Source organism: Eretmochelys imbricata, chromosome 8 (assembly GCF_965152235.1).
Source record: "Eretmochelys imbricata isolate rEreImb1 chromosome 8, rEreImb1.hap1, whole genome shotgun sequence".
Classification (NCBI taxonomy): Eukaryota; Metazoa; Chordata; order Testudines; family Cheloniidae; genus Eretmochelys; species Eretmochelys imbricata.
In genome coordinates this window covers 55,778,044-55,795,759 of record NC_135579.1, presented here as the reverse complement: position 1 = coordinate 55,795,759, position 17,716 = coordinate 55,778,044, and the positions used below count along the sequence as shown (strand labels likewise).

General features: G+C 39.4%; 1 protein-coding gene across 1 annotated transcript in view; it reads left to right on the top strand.

Annotated features, from left to right (window-relative positions):
• NIBAN1 (niban apoptosis regulator 1) overlaps nucleotides 1-13,498 on the top strand; it is a 128,701-nt gene extending 115,203 nt beyond the window's left edge. The window contains exons 8-14 of the mRNA XM_077824920.1: nucleotides 1-163; nucleotides 1,213-1,400; nucleotides 1,684-1,845; nucleotides 5,115-5,225; nucleotides 6,223-6,330; nucleotides 8,408-8,519; nucleotides 9,411-13,498. Coding sequence (XP_077681046.1) covers nucleotides 1-163; nucleotides 1,213-1,400; nucleotides 1,684-1,845; nucleotides 5,115-5,225; nucleotides 6,223-6,330; nucleotides 8,408-8,519; nucleotides 9,411-10,723 — 2,157 coding nt within the window. The 3' untranslated portion in view covers nucleotides 10,724-13,498. The remainder of the gene's footprint in view (nucleotides 164-1,212; nucleotides 1,401-1,683; nucleotides 1,846-5,114; nucleotides 5,226-6,222; nucleotides 6,331-8,407; nucleotides 8,520-9,410) is intronic.
• Nucleotides 13,499-17,716: the final 4,218 nt, after the last annotated feature.

Sequence of the window (17,716 nt, the reverse complement as noted above, 5' to 3'; positions counted from 1 at the left end):
ATTGTGGAAGAAACATACAACCTGGTCCAGGAGCAGGTTTCAGAAGGATTAAACACCTTGAAGGAAGAATGTAAAGATCTTACAAAGAATCTAGAAGGAACCATTCGTTCAGACATGGATCAGATTTTGAATTCAAAGAACTATTTAGCTGGAAAAATCAAAGGTTAGTGGGGATAAAAACAAAACACAACACCCTCTCCCCATGTCTCACTGTTCTGGTGCTGTTCTTCAGAATTACCCATTGCCCTCAGATGCTTGAATTATCAAGTGACCGCTGGTTTGCATGCCCGACTCGAGACTCTGATTTACAGAAAGTGCTGAGCACCTGCAGCTTCCACAGGCTTCAGTGGGAATTGTGACTGCTTAGCCCTTCTCAATGTCAGGGGCCAGGTACTTCAACCTGGATTCCCGGAAGTGGAGGCAACCCAAATCACCGGCCACTTTTGAAAATTTTGATTAGAATGGCTAATTCTGCTTTCAGTTTCACGTGCATTACGTGATGAAGATACAGGTTACACAAGCACAACCGAAAGCAGAATATGGCCTACATGCTCCACAGTGGAACTTTTGATTAAGCGATAAATGTCTATGGTGCTGAAGCATACTTAAAACAAATGTCTTATTGAATGATTTAAAACTCGTATGACGTGATTATAGTTTTGTAACAAATATGTAAATTAACATAAAAAGTAGACAAAACATTAGCATATATTGCTGAAGCACTCTTTCTAGAAACCATAGGTGACAAGTAATAGATGAAGATTTAGGCAGTTATTTTAAAAAAACTTGGAGCATTTCTTTTTAGGGCACTAAATATTTTTGTTCAAGGGAGTGTAGGTTGTTTTCCTTGCCATGTCAAGTTCCCTGTTGAATTAACATGTAATACAGTGTACCTTAGATCACAATGACCATGCTATTTACAGACATCCCAGTGTTTGTCAATACCCGCCTATATTTCTTCTTCACTCACAATGCGTCCAATCCACTATAATTTGGCAGGAAGGAAAAAATATCTTTAAATGACAATTTAAACTCCACAAACTCTTCCCTTCCTTACCCAAGTCATGTTTGAGGAGGACAAGTGTCATAAATGGCTCTGGGGAAAGTATTCTGCTAGAACTCATTCTAGCAGTCTGTAGCCCTTTCATTTAGATTCTTCAGTCTACCACCTGGTGGCCTAAAACATGTCTGTCTGATTCTTTAATACCTCAGCAACAGTCTCCGAGCCTGCTGAGAAGTGCTGCATGGAGAATATCCAGCCATTTTTGCCTTCCATATTGGAAGAGCTCATGGGCCCAGTAAGCTCTGGATTCAGTGAAGTCCGTTTGCTCTTTGAAAAAGAAGTTAATGAGATCTGCCAGGACTTCCAGAAGACAAATGATGCCACAAAGCTGAAGGAAGTAAGAAAAGAAGTTTGGGTCCTTTTTTACACTCTCACATGTTATAAAAATTCTCTATATAGATCTTAATTGACAATAGTTATATTGGCTCTGCAGACCAATAGGTATAAATTCCTGTTTTTTCTCAGTTAAATAGTCATCTGATTCAAAGACACACAGAGTACAATAAATTGAATAATGATTCACTACAATCAGTTGTGTGACCATCACTAAATTTCTATATTAAGAATACATCTCCGATTGTTTTCTTTGTAAAATATTTTTTTCCCCCACTGGGATGCAGAATTTGGAGCAGCTGATGAACCTGCCATTCAACTCTGTGAAAATGGAACCTTGCTATCTGAAAGTTCATCTCCTCCAGGAACCACTCCAGGACCTCAAGAGCCGCTTCAAATTCTACCATGTCGATTTTGTGGTTCAGAGGACACAGAACTTCATGCAGGAGGTAGTGTAAGATCCATTTTTCCGCTTTGGAAGAACAGGTTAGGTTTGCCCATCTGCTCTGCTTCAAAATAGTCTTGATAGGGAGCTATGAACATGCACAGAATGGTGAATAGACTAGAATGAAAATAGAGATGACAAAATCCAGGAATATCACATCTGACAGGGGCGCATCATCTTTAAATCAGTGTTTATTCCTTTTAAAGACACAGTAGTTAGGAGCTAAAGGTTGATCATCTCTTCATCTAACCTTTGAATTTCTGAAATCTTAGTGTCTCAGATTCTTAGGGCAAATTTCAGAATGCCCTCAGCATGGCCTCTAAATTTGTACAGTAAAATACTGTTGGCACAGCAGTAGGTGACGAAGAGTCTGCCTCATTTACATACTCAAGAACTGTCTTTTATGAAAGACCATAAAAATATATTTTTGGTATTTATGCAAGGGAATGAATTCTCCTTTACAGTTCTAGCCTCTCATGATAGGCAGTAAGGCATTTCATTAGAAAAATGGGCAATTATTTCTATATTAATTTTTATCTTGGGTATAAATGGATTTAGAGACTTAGATAGAATAACCATGGTGATTCTAGTTCTCATGCAGAGGGTTGAACTGCCTGCCTGATTCTGAATCAAAAAGGAATCCCTCCCGCCTCCTACTTTCACAAAGTATTGGCAGGGACATTTGGCTTTTTTTTACTTCAGGAGCATTAAACAGAGATCACCTATTAGGATCAAGTAGGCATATGCCACACAGACATCTGGTGATTGCCAGAGTACAGGACAGGGTAGGCTTTCATAGCCTTGTGTTGTCTTCTGTATTTTTAGTAATGTAGTCAATAAAGTATATAACCAGTTCAGTAGGGACCTATTAGCAGTGTAATTGGCACAGTTCTGTGGAATGGGGCTCACAAGGCACCTGTTGTGTGACGCAGAGCTGTATTCTGTTGTGACTCTAACTGCAGTAGAGCGAATGAGATGATGGTGCTTGACATAGCCAGTGGTATTGGTAGCTACATGGATTCACGTGCCACCTGTCTCCCCCCCGCCGTTAGTATCCCAGAAACTACTGTAACTCATTGTAAACTACAACCTCTTTAAAAATATCTCTGCCTGTATATCGCACTTTCTTCCCTAGACTTTATCATTCAGGCACTTACTTATAAACAAGAGCTGTGTTGATTATGATCTTGTTGGTTCCTGCTGATTCCCACCTGAAGTTAGAGGGCCAAATTCATACCCATTGAGCACACCCAACTGCAACAAAGTTGCTCCCTCACACAGCTGCACTGCGTTTTCCTCTAAATGTTGTTTTTTGTGAAACCATATTCTTTGTCAAAGCAACCAGCTGTGATGTTACAGGTAGTCAACGGGGGAAAAAGGGAGCATGTACACAGCTCCTCCAGTGTCCTACTGCAAGGAACAGACATTAAACCTCCAACAAGTTAGCAATGTCTCCCTGCCAAAAAACGTTGTTTTTTGTGCCACCATAGTCTTTGTCAAAGCAACCAGCTGTGATGTTACAGAAGATTATGATAGTTCTTAGATACCATAGCTGTCTTTAGGAAAACCTAAAATCAGGAATGATCAGCAGCCAAGGAATTTTTGAGAAACAAAATTCTGTTTTCACTCCCATGTTTTGAGTAGGGACCGCCCTGAATTCCTGCTCAGGCAAAACACCTGTTTAAAGGAGGACATTCATAATGAAACAGGAAAAAGAAGAGAGAGATAGAAGAGAACATTTTTCAAGGTTTTCCATAAGTTGCTTAAAAGGGAGAGTACAAGTTGTTCCAACAAGCTCATTTATATTGCTGTTCTCTCTTAAAATGGCCATTATTTTTCTCATGAGAAGTAGAAAAGAGTTTCACTTTGTGTTCATGGGCATATAATATTTATTTTTATTAATAAGCCGCTAGGCCAATATTTTTTCATTAACATTGTTTTAATTTAAAAGAAACCTCTGGCTTAATTCCCACTGACTTTGTACTGATGTAAATGACCTACACAAAGTGCCAGGCACTGGAGCATCAGGTCCCTACTCTTCAAAGTTGCCGAAAAAGTAGTATTTAAAGCCTGCTGGGTTATTGTCATCTTCTGGCTAATTTATGAAAACTAGGGGCCACGTGCTCAGATGATATAAATCAATGTAGCTCCGTTGAAGTCAGCTGAGTACCTGGCCCAAGATCTGCAAATGCATAGAAAACATGAGTGGCTAAGCTTTCCAGCTGGTCTCTAAAACTATACCTGCAGTTTTAATGTGCAAGATTTTTGCATGCATGAAGTTTGAATGTTCATGCACTTTGTATACATACATTGAGTAGACATGTGGATACTTAATTTACATGTGCAAATGCAACTTGCACGTTCTAATCTGAGTCTGGAGCAAACCTAATTCTAAAAACTACACTTCAAAACTTGACACAACCTATGTTTAGCCATTTAAAAAACAAACAAACAAACAAACAAAAAAACCTGGGTAAGGGCACTGCATACAAGGCCATATCTTTTGCAACGGGAAAATTCCTAGAGAATTACCTGGATATCTATATACTGATTTGAAAATTCCCATGTCAAGCAGAGGACATATGGAGCCCCGGGCTGTTTTCCCTTCAGAATGAAGGTGAAAACATAAAGTACAAATTTCCACCTGCAAAATTGTTGCTAATGAAGTTTCTCCAAACTAGGGTAATTATTTAATGTGTCACTGGATGGTGTGAGAACAGAGAAAACAGAGAATTCTGAATCTACTTTAATTTTCATTATATATAAGTTGGCACTAGGAGGGCTTCCCAGAATAGCTGTACCGGTATAGTTCTTCTGGCAATCCTTTTCTAGTGTAGACCTGTCCTTAGACATGAATTAGAAATGGAAATAGTAAGTTGTGTTCTTTTTGCCTTTCCAGTCCCCAAAGAGTGTTCAAATCCAGACTCCTTTTTTTCCACTGACATTTTGAATCTTGTAGAAGTCCTGAAAACATTTCTATTGATTTTTAGGGTTTATACTTTCTTTTCCTCCCCCCGCCCCCACCTCCACCTCACAAGCACACTTTAACAAACTACTAAGTTTACAATGTCTATTTGTGTCTGGAAGAACTTGTAACTATTGACATGTTGTAGTTCAGAAGTCTATCTAAAAATAGTAGGGGTATAAACTGCACCTGATATTGCTCAGTTTGAAGTCATGGGAATTTTGCTATGAACTTCATCAGGAGTGGGCCCGACAATAAGTATGGCGATTTTAATCCTTTGTCTTTATCACATTTGTCTTTATTTCTAGCTTATGGAAAATGCAGTGTATACTTTTGAACAACTTCTGAGTCTGAGCAGCCAAGGAGATACAGTGAAAATTTCAACTGCCATTGAAAAAGTCAAACTACGAGTACTAAAGGTAAAAATTATCTGACTCTTAAGTGTACCAGAAAACTAGGGGATCTGCTTAGGTGGTGTTTTGTAATAAATTGAAGGCATTTTTACATACATTTATTTAATAATGAGAAGAAATGTGTTTCATACCATCTTATGGGAAATATTTCAATGCATCCACTTGTTTTCACTCACTGGAATAATTGGCCAGATTCTTAACTGTCTTGCACCTTATCTATCCCTGTGCAAAATGAGTGTAAAATGTTACCTCTGGTTTAAGTGAGTGGAGAATGCTAATTTAGTAGCATTTTGCAAAAAATGCAAATGATTACTCCAGGTGCAATGCAGTGGAGCATTAGGTCCTCCCTATATGGTCTAATGACTTCAGATAATAACACGGTTTTTTCTTACTCCTATACTCAAATCATTGGACCATGCCTTTCTCTAGTCTCATGGTATTCAAGTAGCTATGGACAAACCATATAGATAAAATTTGGACCAAACCTGAACATTTTTTGAGGTTCAAAATAATTTGGCTAACATTAAAAAAAAATTTTTTTGTAAACACTTCATTTGCATGCAACACTGCACTTTTAGGGACAGATCTTCAACTGGTGTAAATTTTCATAGATCCACTGACTTCAGTATAGTTATGACAATTTAGAGGATCTGCCCCCAAAATTCTAACTGATCCCAGAAGTGGAAGTGCTGAAATGCCATGAGGAAGGCAGTTCTCACAGTGAGCGCTCATTGGAATTCTCAGACTTTAAGGCCAGAAGGGACCATCATGATCATCTAGTCTGATCTCCTGCACATTGCAGGCCACAGACCCTCACCCACCCAATTCTTTAATAGGCCCATAACTTCTGACAGAATTACTGAAGTCCTCAAACCTTGATTTAAAGACAGCAATTCATATTCTTTGGGTTGCCCATCAGCAGGAACAGGCCAACGGGAACAAACTACTTGTATGAATGTTTAATTGTTCTAACTGTGGTTTTTTCTTTTGTCTGTTTTGACAGCAATATGACTATGACAGCAGTACTATACGGAAGAAAATATTTCAGGAAGCATTGGTACAGATCACATTGCCCACAATGCAGAAGACACTGGCTTCAGCTTGCAAACCAGTAGGTAACTTTCTGGCTGCATGCTGGAAAAAAAGAAAGGGAAGGTGGAATTAACACACTGGCTATATCCTAAGCCACCTAATGCAAATTAGCTACAGGTGGTCATGTAAAGTGGCTGGTCACAGGGCCAAAATGATCCTGAAGGTGGTCCGTTTGGGGCATCAGTGATGGCGAAAGGATAAAGGATGTGGATCTCATTTGGGGTGGGGAGAGAATTCAAATAAATTCCCTTCTAAAATCTTTTGGCAGCCTTATGCAAATCTTGATCACATCTCTTCTATGCAGTGGGGGTAAATGGGAATTATTCCAGCCCTAGGGCTGCAATAACCCTCATGCTGCTCCAGCAGTTTATGGAGAGATAGGAAGGGACCAGAGTCTTTGTGTTGTTTTTTTTTTTAATTTTTGTTTTTTGGCAGGGAGACATTGCTAACTTGTTGGAGGTTTAATGGTGGGGCAGTCTCTGGGGGAGATGCTCCCCCAGAAAAATCTGATTACAAGGTCAGGGCAGATGTTAGACCCCATCAAATCGATCTTCTCTCTCTGGCTGACAGCTAAGGTTCTAAGTTCTGAGCCTGTAGTTCCAGCTTCAGGTTCTACAACACCTCTGGGAGACCACTGAGTTGAAAGTCTGTTCCTTGCAGTAGGACACTGGAGGAGCAGTGTGCATGCTCCCTTTTCCCCCCATTGACTACCTGTAACATCACAGCTGGTTGCTTTGACAAAGAATATGGTTTCACAAAAAACAACATTTAGAGGAAAACGCAGTGCAGCTGTGTGAGGGAGCAACTTTGTTGCAGTTGGGTGTGCTCAACGGGTATGAATTTGGCCCTCTAACTTCAGGTGGGAATCCGCAGGAACCAACAAGATCATAATCAACACAGCTCTTGTTTATAAGTAAGTGCCTGAATGATAAAGTCTAGGGAAGAAAGTGCGATACACAGGCCGAGATATTTTTAAAGAGGTTGTAGTTTACAATGAGTTACAGTAGTTTCTGGGATACTAACGGCAGGGGGGAGACAGGTAGCACATGAATCCATGTAGCTACCAATACCACTGGCTATGTCAAGCACCATCACCTCATTCGCTCTACTGTAGTTAGTCACAACAGAATACAGCTCTGCGTCACACAACAGATGCCTTGTGAGCCCCACTCCACAGAACTGTGCCAATTACACTGCTAATAGGTCCCTACTGAACTGGTTATATACTTTATTGACTACATTACTAAAAATACAGAAGACAACACAAGGCTATGAAAGCCTACCCTGTCCTGTACTCTGGCAATCACCAGATGTCTGTGTGGCATATGCCTACTTGATCCTAATAGGTGATCTCTGTTTAATGCTGGAGCTGTCACAGCTGGTGGGGGCCCTGGAGCTCTGAGCTGCCGTGGGCATTGGGTGACCCCGCAGCTGCCAGCAGCCGTGGGGGCCCCAGAGTTCCGAGCTGCCATAGGTTCCCAGCTATTTCTGATGCCAGGGGACCCCAAAACTCCCAGCCACTGAGGCAGGTGCTGTACCCTCTCCCTTTCTGTAGCAGGGCTGGGGCTCCGCCCCATTTTGTCACAGTTATTTTTAGTAAAAGTCAGGGACAGGTCACAGGCCTCTGAATTTTTTTTTGTTTGTTTGCCCGTGACCTGTCCATAACTTTTACTAAAAATAACCATGAAAAAATCTTAATCTTAGTAATGACTCAGTTGCTACCTAGCTGGGCTGTATATGAACCACTGAGCTAAGGGTGCTATGTCCCAGTAACAAATGCTGGAGTATCCCAGCACCCTGATGAGGATGAATTTGCCTCAGAGGACAGGCATAAACTCAGTCACTTCCTCACCTGCCTGCATTATTTAGAATATAAGAATTATTTATTTAGAGAGCTTAAGGTGATGCAATATAAAAAGTACTGGTAAATGTGAAAAATACTGAACATATGCAGCTCGTTTAGACCTGGAGAGCTGTCGTCATGACAAGATCTCTTACATGGGAGCTGGCAGGGTTCTTTTCTGGGCTGATTGAACCCTTGGACCCCAGATAGCCACATTTTTATACTTTTATTCCTTCTTTGTGTCTCTGCACAGGAGTTGCAGAAATATGAACAGTACATCTTTGCTGATTACACCAGAGTGATACAAGTAGAGAATGTCTATGAAGAGATTTTATTTCAGACATTGCTTGATGAAACCCTAAAAGGTAGGCATGCTTCTGAGATGATAAGATAATGTTTAGAATGTGGGTCTGTGAGGTCTTATTTCAGAGCTAGTGATAGATCAGAGCTCCCTTATTCAGATCCAGGTCCCAATTTTCTCAGAGGTCGGAAGTGTTAAGAGTCTAAGAGTTTTGATTCACCCCACTAAAGAGATGGGGCAAGCCATGAAGTTTGGATTCAGATCTGAACTTCCCCAAAACTTGGAATATTCAGATCCATAGTGTGGTTCAAGCCTCTTTCTAACGCAAATCATGTCACCTTCAGTATACCTTGGTTCCACTGGTCCAAGAAGCAAAGCCACTCTCAAAGCCCTGAACTTTCAAATAATTGATTACATCTAATGACATTCAGACTGAATTTCTCAGAAGGAAATATGTTGCCAAAATATAATTGCCAATAGGTCACCAATACTAAGAAGAGCAGTCTCCAAAGATCTATCTGTGTGGGCATTGGAGAATGAAAAAGTTCTCTATAATCAATATGTATAGGTGATGATAGGGAAGTTGCTGTATTCCACAAGTTCTAAATGGTTTTCTGGTTGGACTTCTGGCCCAAAATTTAGGTTTTGCAATTTTAAAAAATGAATAGAAATGTTTATGATATTCAATTAAAATACTTCTTTAGTTCTAGATTTAAACCTACAGTGTTGTGAACCCAAACACAGTAGCAGTCTGTTAGTGCATGAGAAATGGGAAGTGTAACTTATTATTAACGTTCCATTGTCCAAGCTGAGTGAAATGAAAAAAAGCACAGATAATTAAAATTAAGTCTTGCTAATAATCCATGATATTAGAAACAGTAAAGGAGTATTTTTATTTTGAGTGTTCTTAAAATGTCAGTTTGTTCAGATCCATTTGATGTTTTTGTCTACTTAGTAATAAAAGAAGCTGCCATTCTGAAGAAACACAACCTTTTTGAGGACAACGTAAACTTGCCTTATGAAAGTGTGTCCAGTTTAACTGACTTGAAGACCCCTTCAGGATCAGCACAAGCCAGTCCTGATAAGAAACCGTCCACCACTTCAACAGAAACATCAGATACTGAAACTCAAAGTAATGAACTGCTTGTTGTGTCAGAAAAAATGACCCAGGAGAAGTGGTATGATGCTAGAAAGGCATCAGACAATGAAGAAGCAGTTTATGTCAATGTGTCTAGCAGTCCTGCAATTAATAGTGAAAAGGAGATCATTACAAACATCACTGACAAACTGGAGTCTCATCCTTCTACTCCTAAGGAAGAAAAGGATGTGGAGGAAATGATAACTTCCCAGAATGAAAATGCGGTGGAGGCAGAGTTTGGAGGGAACACTCAAAAAGAAAATAAGGTACAAGAAGAGGAGAGATGTCTTACAGTCCCTAATACTCTGAATGAGATCAGAAGCTTGCTGATGGTGACAGTTGAATTACCAGCAGTTGCTCCATCTGAGAACAAAACGGAAGGGGTAAATGAATGTGAAATTTTGAAGTGGCAAGAACATGGGGAAGAGAGTGATGAAAACAGCAAAACTAATGCAGAAACCGGTCAAACAGACCAGATAGTGAATAAAGAATTAGAACAGTCTGAGCTCAAGGTGGAGCAGCCACCTCCATCCAGTTTGGGTACAGGTGATATGAATTTAATGATCATTTCAGAGGCAGGCAACCATGTGACTCAAGCAGAATGTTTGGAGGTCTCTGAAAAACTGGATGTGTCTCAAGAGTCAAAGGCAGAAATGGAGACCAACCAAAGTGTCTGGTATTCTGGTCTGGAAAGCTGCAAAGGTCTTCATGACAAATCGCAACCAGAGGCACACACCAAAAGCATAGTTGGAGACAGAAGATCTGATCTGGAGGAAGCAGGTGAAGGTCACATTCATGCTGTCCCAATGGAAACAGAGGCTGAGAGCTTTCCTGGGTGTTCTGCTGAAAGTCCTGATGCAACACAAGTACCCATTTTGAGTATTGAAAACTTAAGAATAGAAACAGCTGATGATTTTGAGGTTTCACTAGTGCTAGAGGAAGATGAGCTTAGCACGGCAGAGGTTACAGTGGATATTAAATCTGAAAGCTTTACTGTTACTGCAAGTGATGAGTTTCAGCCAGCAGGTGCACCTTCTTTAAGTGCTGAAATCAGAAGCTCAGTAGGAAGTGAAACTGTCACACAAGAAAACATTGAGGAGAGTTGTGCAGAGCAACACTTTGAAGAGTAAAAAGTGTTCTTCACAAATATACAGCCTAATCCTGCAGCCATTACTCACTCCAGCAGTCCTCTTGTGAATATTCCTGACTTCATGAGCAAAGGCTGCAGGAATGGGCCTAATTGCAGTGTTGTCAACTCTTGCAGTTTTATCACAAGTTTTCCAGTACTTAGAGGGTTTTGTTACAGGCCCAGTTGCTGGAATCAGGTTATTACCTGAGAATCTCAGCTTTCATTTAAAAAAAAAAAATAGTAGTAAATTTCTGGCCTTAATGTGGAAAAAAGCTTGAAAGCATGACCCCACCCTCCCCAAATGCGTGAACACCTCAAGGCAAATAAAAAGAACCAAAGAATAATTATTTTTTTTAAAAAAATCTCACAAATTTTAAGACGACCCTATGTTTTTTTGGCGGGGGCCTGACTCATGTTTTTTGAATGATTGGGATTGGAAATATTACAACAGGTCTTAGCTAAAGTTAGTCAATCAAAATGTTATTAAATAAATTCATTTAGGATATGCATTCAGTGTGTTAGAAGGAAAACATTTAAATCTCTCAAGTAGTTAAACAGGAAACAAATAGTTAGGTTGTTCAGCAGCCAAATTGCATGTAAACTTTGAAGTTTGCAAGCTGACTGATTACTTAAGTATTTTAAAGTTTTGACAGAGATTAAGACAATGAAATGTTCTGATTTTTTTTTCTATATTTAAAACTGGGAAAACACTGGGAGCAGGTTTCTCAATCCCACTCTGCACTTCTGGGTTACACAGCCTTTCAGAGCACTTTAGAGCTATTTTCTTTCTTTTCTTTTTTTGGATCTAATGAGAATATTTACAATAAAACCAGCTATCACCATTATGCAGCACCTATCTTCTGCACTCCCCAGTATACAGTACAGTCACCCACAATCCAAAGTTCTGTACTGCAGTCCTGCCACATGCATAAGGCTGTGTCACTAAATCTCAAAAGCATAGGAAATCAGAATGAAGTATGAAATGTCCCATATACCATAATCATACCATTTACTCTCCAATTTCTTGATGCAATGGAAGGGAAAGTAGTTAAGGAATAGCCAGTTGTGCTTAGGTTTTGGCAGACAAACTGGTGATATTTTCAAAAGCAGCTTCAAAAATCAGCAATGCTTTTTCATGTCCAAGATTAATACCACCATACCAAATTGTGGTCCACATATAAGCTGCATTGATGTGTAATTTGCATACACAGACTGGAGTTTTTGGCCACAGAAAATCTTAGAAGTGAAAAATGGAGTTTTAGTAAGTTGAGCATTAAAATTGTATCTGCAATTTTAGAGGTGGGTTTGAGATATCTTAAAAGTTTGGCCCAGGGAATAAGTACAATTTAATGTGAGTAAGAGTTGCAGAATTGGACCCATAAAAAATAATACTGGAAAGTAATGTCCTTTTCAAGAGATAATAAAGAACTGACAGCATAACCTCAGTCTTGTTGGAGTTTAACTGTAGGAAATTTTGTAAGGTCCATAGCATGAGACAGTCAAACTGTTATACAGTACTAACAGGGAAGTGACACTATCTGAACAGACAAACATCTGTTTGGAAATGCCATGATATTGGTTAACTTGATCAAGTGGAAGGTTTCTGTTGTGAAATAAATGCTACTACAAGGTGTATTCATACATCATAATTATAGGAATAAAGTCAAATACAAGATTTTTTTTGTGGGACTGTCATGAATATTTATTTGATGCAGAAATGTTCATACTAAAGCTCACACAAACAATTGCCAACTAACTGTCTTATGGGTCATTCCTGATTTTTTTAAATTGGTACTGAACATTAAGGAGTGATTTCAGCTGTGTTTGGCAATTAACCAGTGCATGTCTCTTGTAACCATTTCTTTGGTGGAAGGACATATTTCCAGTATGGATTTCTGTGTGATAGAAGAATAGCAGGATAGTAACAATTATCTCCTACATACAGGACCTCATTTTACAACTAAAGCTATTTAGAAATGAAAGTCTTTTGATGTACTTTCTATATGTACAGAACAAAAGAGAATTTAACATAAATGTTCTCCTCCAAAGTAATATTTAATCATTCACATTACAGGTTTAGATTTGGGGCAATACTTCTCTGTACATATTTGGTAATTCAGTGTTGACTACAAATGTTTAGTGTGGTTGGTTTTTTTTGTAAGAGTAGGGAAGAACTGAGACTCCTCTCGTATATTATCTTTTGTTCTACAGTTTTGAATTCAAGTTATTCATATCAGTAGTTTGTTCTGTGTTTTTATTTACATTTTTCTTGGTTTCCTACCTATGTATACTAAGAGTAAGGATAAACAGTTGCATACCCCACCTCAACATAGTCTTGAGACATTAAATGTATTTGCTTAATTCTGAATGGAGCAGCACAAAGCAGACTATGGTATCAAGGATCTGTCTCCTGGTACTTCCATCATTGGAAGGTTGCTTTGGACCTTTGATCAATAGAAATAGTTTATTGATGAATCATAATATTTTTTTCAATTTTCTTAGCATTTCCAGCAACATTATCCCGATTGAATTTTCTCAAAGTATGGATAATAAGACTAATTCCTTTACCTCTTAAGTTGGGGGGGTGTAAGAATTAATTGGTTAAGAGTTCTAAAGTGCATTGAAGAGGAAAAGAGCTATATATGTATTAAGTGTTGTTGTTGTTGTTATATTTCACTTGGCTACCAGCTTGAGTAGACAAAACAAGAAACACATTATAACTTGCTTGTAACTTTGTAAAGTGCTTAAACTAAATAAAATATGGTCATCCCTTTCATTGCTGGATGTCAGAGGTGGGGTTTTTAAGTGAATTTGATACTTGTGAGAAATACCAGATGCAGTTTACTTCAGCTCTCATTCATGCTGGTCCATATTTTTATCAGAGGGATCACTGGAGAACAATCTCAGATTATTGCCAGCTGTAGATCTGAACTCTGATGCTCCTGGGTGGTGATATGTGATGCTGTCTCTAGAAGAGGTATTGTCTGTTAACTGTTAGGCTTAAAAAATAGTTTCTTAAAGTGCTGAAATTCTGAATTCACTTCCACTTGTCATAAACCCAGGCTGTGAGTCCATGTACATGAACTCTGGACACTGGTGGGCATAAGAGAGAAAAATGTCCATTGTAGCACTGTGGCTTTACTGTTTAAATTACAGCAGAAAAGCTGGGACCAATATCAGTGCTGGGAGACAGCCTTTCTTCTCCAGGCTGTTTACAACCATTCAAATGGTTATTTTTAAATCCACTGTTAAATGCAAAAAGCTAATGTCCCATAGAAAAATATTTTTGTTTACAATTTTTTTTAAATTAAAACATTTTAGTTAGAAGCAATTCAGACTATAAGTCATATTTTCAATTCCTTCCCCTATTTTTTGCTATTTGGGACATTTGAAGTATCAGGAGCTTTTCATTTAAAGTCACAAATCAGGTGACATTATAAGTACTTCCATAGTTTTGTGTTTGTACAGTGCCTAATACAATAGGGTCCTGATCTATGACAAGAGCTTCCAGGTGCTACAGTAATACAAATAATAGACAAGCCAGGATGTCACCAACGTGGAGGGAGTGGGAATCTGGGTAGGGAATAAGCAGCACTGGTACTCCTGATGCCATCACACAGACTCCCACATGAACTTGTAAAGTGGAAACCAACTAGTGTGAGGAAATGAGGACACCCATAAGAAAAGAGGAGGGAGGGCAGAAGAGTCAATAGAGCAAAATGGAAGCAGCAGTAAATCATAGAATATGAGGGTTGGAAGAGACATTGGGAGGTCACTAGTCCAACCCCCTGCTCAAAGCAGCAACCAATCCCCAGTTTTTACCCCAGATCCCTAAATGGCCCCCTCAGGATTGAACTCACAAGCCTGGGTTTAGCAGGCCAGTGCTCAAACCACTGAGCTATCCCTCCTCCCAGTGACAGAAAGGAATGGAAGAGACTGGTTTCTGCCCTGTGCTCCAACATTTGTATAGGAAGGATGTAAAAAGCAACAAAACCAGAAGAGTTCCTAAAGAAGATAAACTTCCACTCATGCATGTCACTACAATATAGCCATACAGAATGTGCAACATAGTCAGAATTTATTTAAATGGAGTATGTTTAAATGTTTTATGGAGCACTTCCTTTTCGCATTCTGAGCAAGTGTAATAATTGCACACATTGCCTTCTTAGGGATTCTAATTTTTATTTTAAAGATGTGATTTCTGCACTATTTCAAGATGAACTGACCAGATGTTCACTTGTGCTATCACCTTTCTCTGTCTCTCCTGGCTGGCAAATCCAACATCAGTTGAAATGTAAAGGAAAAACTAAACTCTTCTTTGACTTGATACTGTTCTTCGATGTAACTTTGTTAAAGCAGCCATACTTACCTCATGCCCCACAGATTTAATGTGTAATGCCACAAAAAACTCAACAGCTTGCCACCCATGGCCACCTCCTGTTCCCCTGGTATGGCAGAGTTGACCCTACCCACAGAGCAAAAAATTTATAGTAAACGTGTGTATATACAATGCTCGCCAAATGCCTGAGTAATGAAAGTAGCCCAAGTAAATCAGCTATACTTTCTTTCAGACTTTGCCCAATTGAGGGCTGTACTGTAATTTGCCAGGGATCATAAGGCTGCAATTTTTGGTATTGTCCTCTGGGGCAGGTTCTCGGCATTATAGTATTGTGATGCTGTTCTGTTCATCACCTTCTTCCCCCCTCAAAAGAGATTTCTAGGTTTATTTTAATATAGCTTGCAAGGTGAGAAATACCCTTGTCAAAATCAACTCTCAGTCAAAAGAAAAGAGGCAGCTATGGCCCTCCAGCGCTATAATGCATCTAATTGACGTAACATTACAATTATAACAGTGCTGTAGATTACTGTAGAACACTAGCTGGCTAGTGTTTGTTGGCTCCATTCCTCTACTGGATACAATCAGAAGTGCTTAATTTGGTGTCATGGGCCCTATACTGTTAACACCAAAAAGAGATTCCTCTTCAGCTAGTGATTAATGTAGACTGCAACAGTTCTTAACACCAACCAAGATGGTGGAGGGAGCACTACTTCACCAACCTGGAGAGATGGGAGATGTCTTTGCCTCTAGCTTCTCCTTACATCAACCCCTGCCCTTCGCTGCTGTGGCAGTGGCCTATGCTTTGGTAGTGGGAGCATCTGGGTTTTATCTCTGTTGTCACAAAAGTCTGAATGGCTTAGGATGACCATATGTCCCTTATTTCAAAGGACCATCTCTTATTTCATTGATTTGTCGTATGAGTAAGGGAAGGCTTTGCAGAGCTGTACTTAAAGAATGTAACTGTTAAAACAAGGTTTAATCTAGAAATCAACCTGAAGAAACCCAGTCCTTTTAACAAAAGCTTCTCCTTTTGTGTTTTAAGACTGCACTGAATTGCACATTTAAAATGAAAATCAAGGATGTGGTTTCTTATTTGAGACTCTGCCTGTTAAACATATTAGATATTCAGACATTTTTCCACCCAGGCCTCTGTTTTTGCACTTTTAAAAGCTATTTTTATATGCACTTGTAACACAAATAAAGAAATGCTAGGAAGAATTTAGAAAATTTCTGGAAAGGTAAAGGTTCAGTGGCTAAGTAAACAGAAAATGCTTGCCATATATGGGTATCAGTAAGCTTTATTACAATGAAGGTACAGTGAAGAGGTAGAGCTTTGAAACATGGTGTTGGGGACACTGGGGCATGGCCACTAGGTAACTCGAGGGGATGGAAGACCACGAGTGTTGATGAAGCCCCCTCACACTAGGCCCAGGTGTCCTTGGGCCCCCCCCTTGCCTGGAGGCACTCGCAGCAGTTATGCGTACGAGGCCCAAGTGTCCTTGGCCCCCCCACCTGGAGGCACTCACAGCAGTTTTGCTGAGAATCTGCAACAATATGTTGCAGAGTCAGACTGCCTGAAACTAAGCAAGGCCAAACAAGGCAGATATGGAAGAACAATGCTGAATAAAGCAGCTTTATGTATGGTTTAACAAATGATACAGAGAACAAGGGAACTAGTTGGGAACTGGATTGGCTGGCTATATGGATACTTAGGGCAGCTTGCTATTGGATAAGTATGCTGGGAAAAAGGATGTATAAAAGCCTGTGTAACTTCCTGCTCTGTGTGCAGGATTTGAGATTCTATTCTCCCTGTACCTTTTTGCAGCTGCAAATAAACTTTTCTGCTTCTCCACCCCGTTGTGATGACTGGGTCTAGCACACCGGGTAGCGAACCAACCCCAGCTGTTGTTTAGCCTCTCGGCGCTGGGTGCCAGCAACAATGGTATCCAGCTCCTCTTCCTTCCAATTTCTTAAAACTGGTGGAATTTATATGTTCAGTCCTACCTCAAATGAAGCAGTGGACAGAATAGTTTCCTTGTGTAAACAGACTTGGATTGCAGAAACCTACTACATTTTTTTTTAAGGCCACGCTTCAAATTAAGTTTATATCAATTGTACATGTAAAGTTTTATAAATTGATTTAAAATGTATCAAAACGAATCATAAGGTATCATTTTAAACATTAAATTGAAGTTTATGATTCCATTGTATACTTCAGGGCAGTAGAAATGTACACTTGAGAGAGAAATACATGACATGCTAAGGGAGAAAAGAAGTTTCCCTAAACCATCCCTTAAAATAAAGCATTGTCCCATATTTTTCATGTGATTTTCCCTTATTTCCATTTATCAAAGAATTTACCCTAGAATCTGAAGCATAGAGCAATGACGTGATTTGCTCACGGACCTATTCAGTGCTAATGCTGGGCACAGTGTCCACACAGACTTCAAGCAAATATAGGACAACTGTATAAGACACACTTCACTGTTTTATTCATGGCAAAATCATCTCCCAATAGGGCCAGTCTCAAGGTTAAAAAAGTCAGGCCTCAAAAATAATATATTTATTTGTTTGGGGCAAGTGGGGTGGGGGGAAGTCTTTAGTTGCCTTTTAATTTCTGAGCCTTTGGAGCTACACACAGATGCTGGTTTCAAG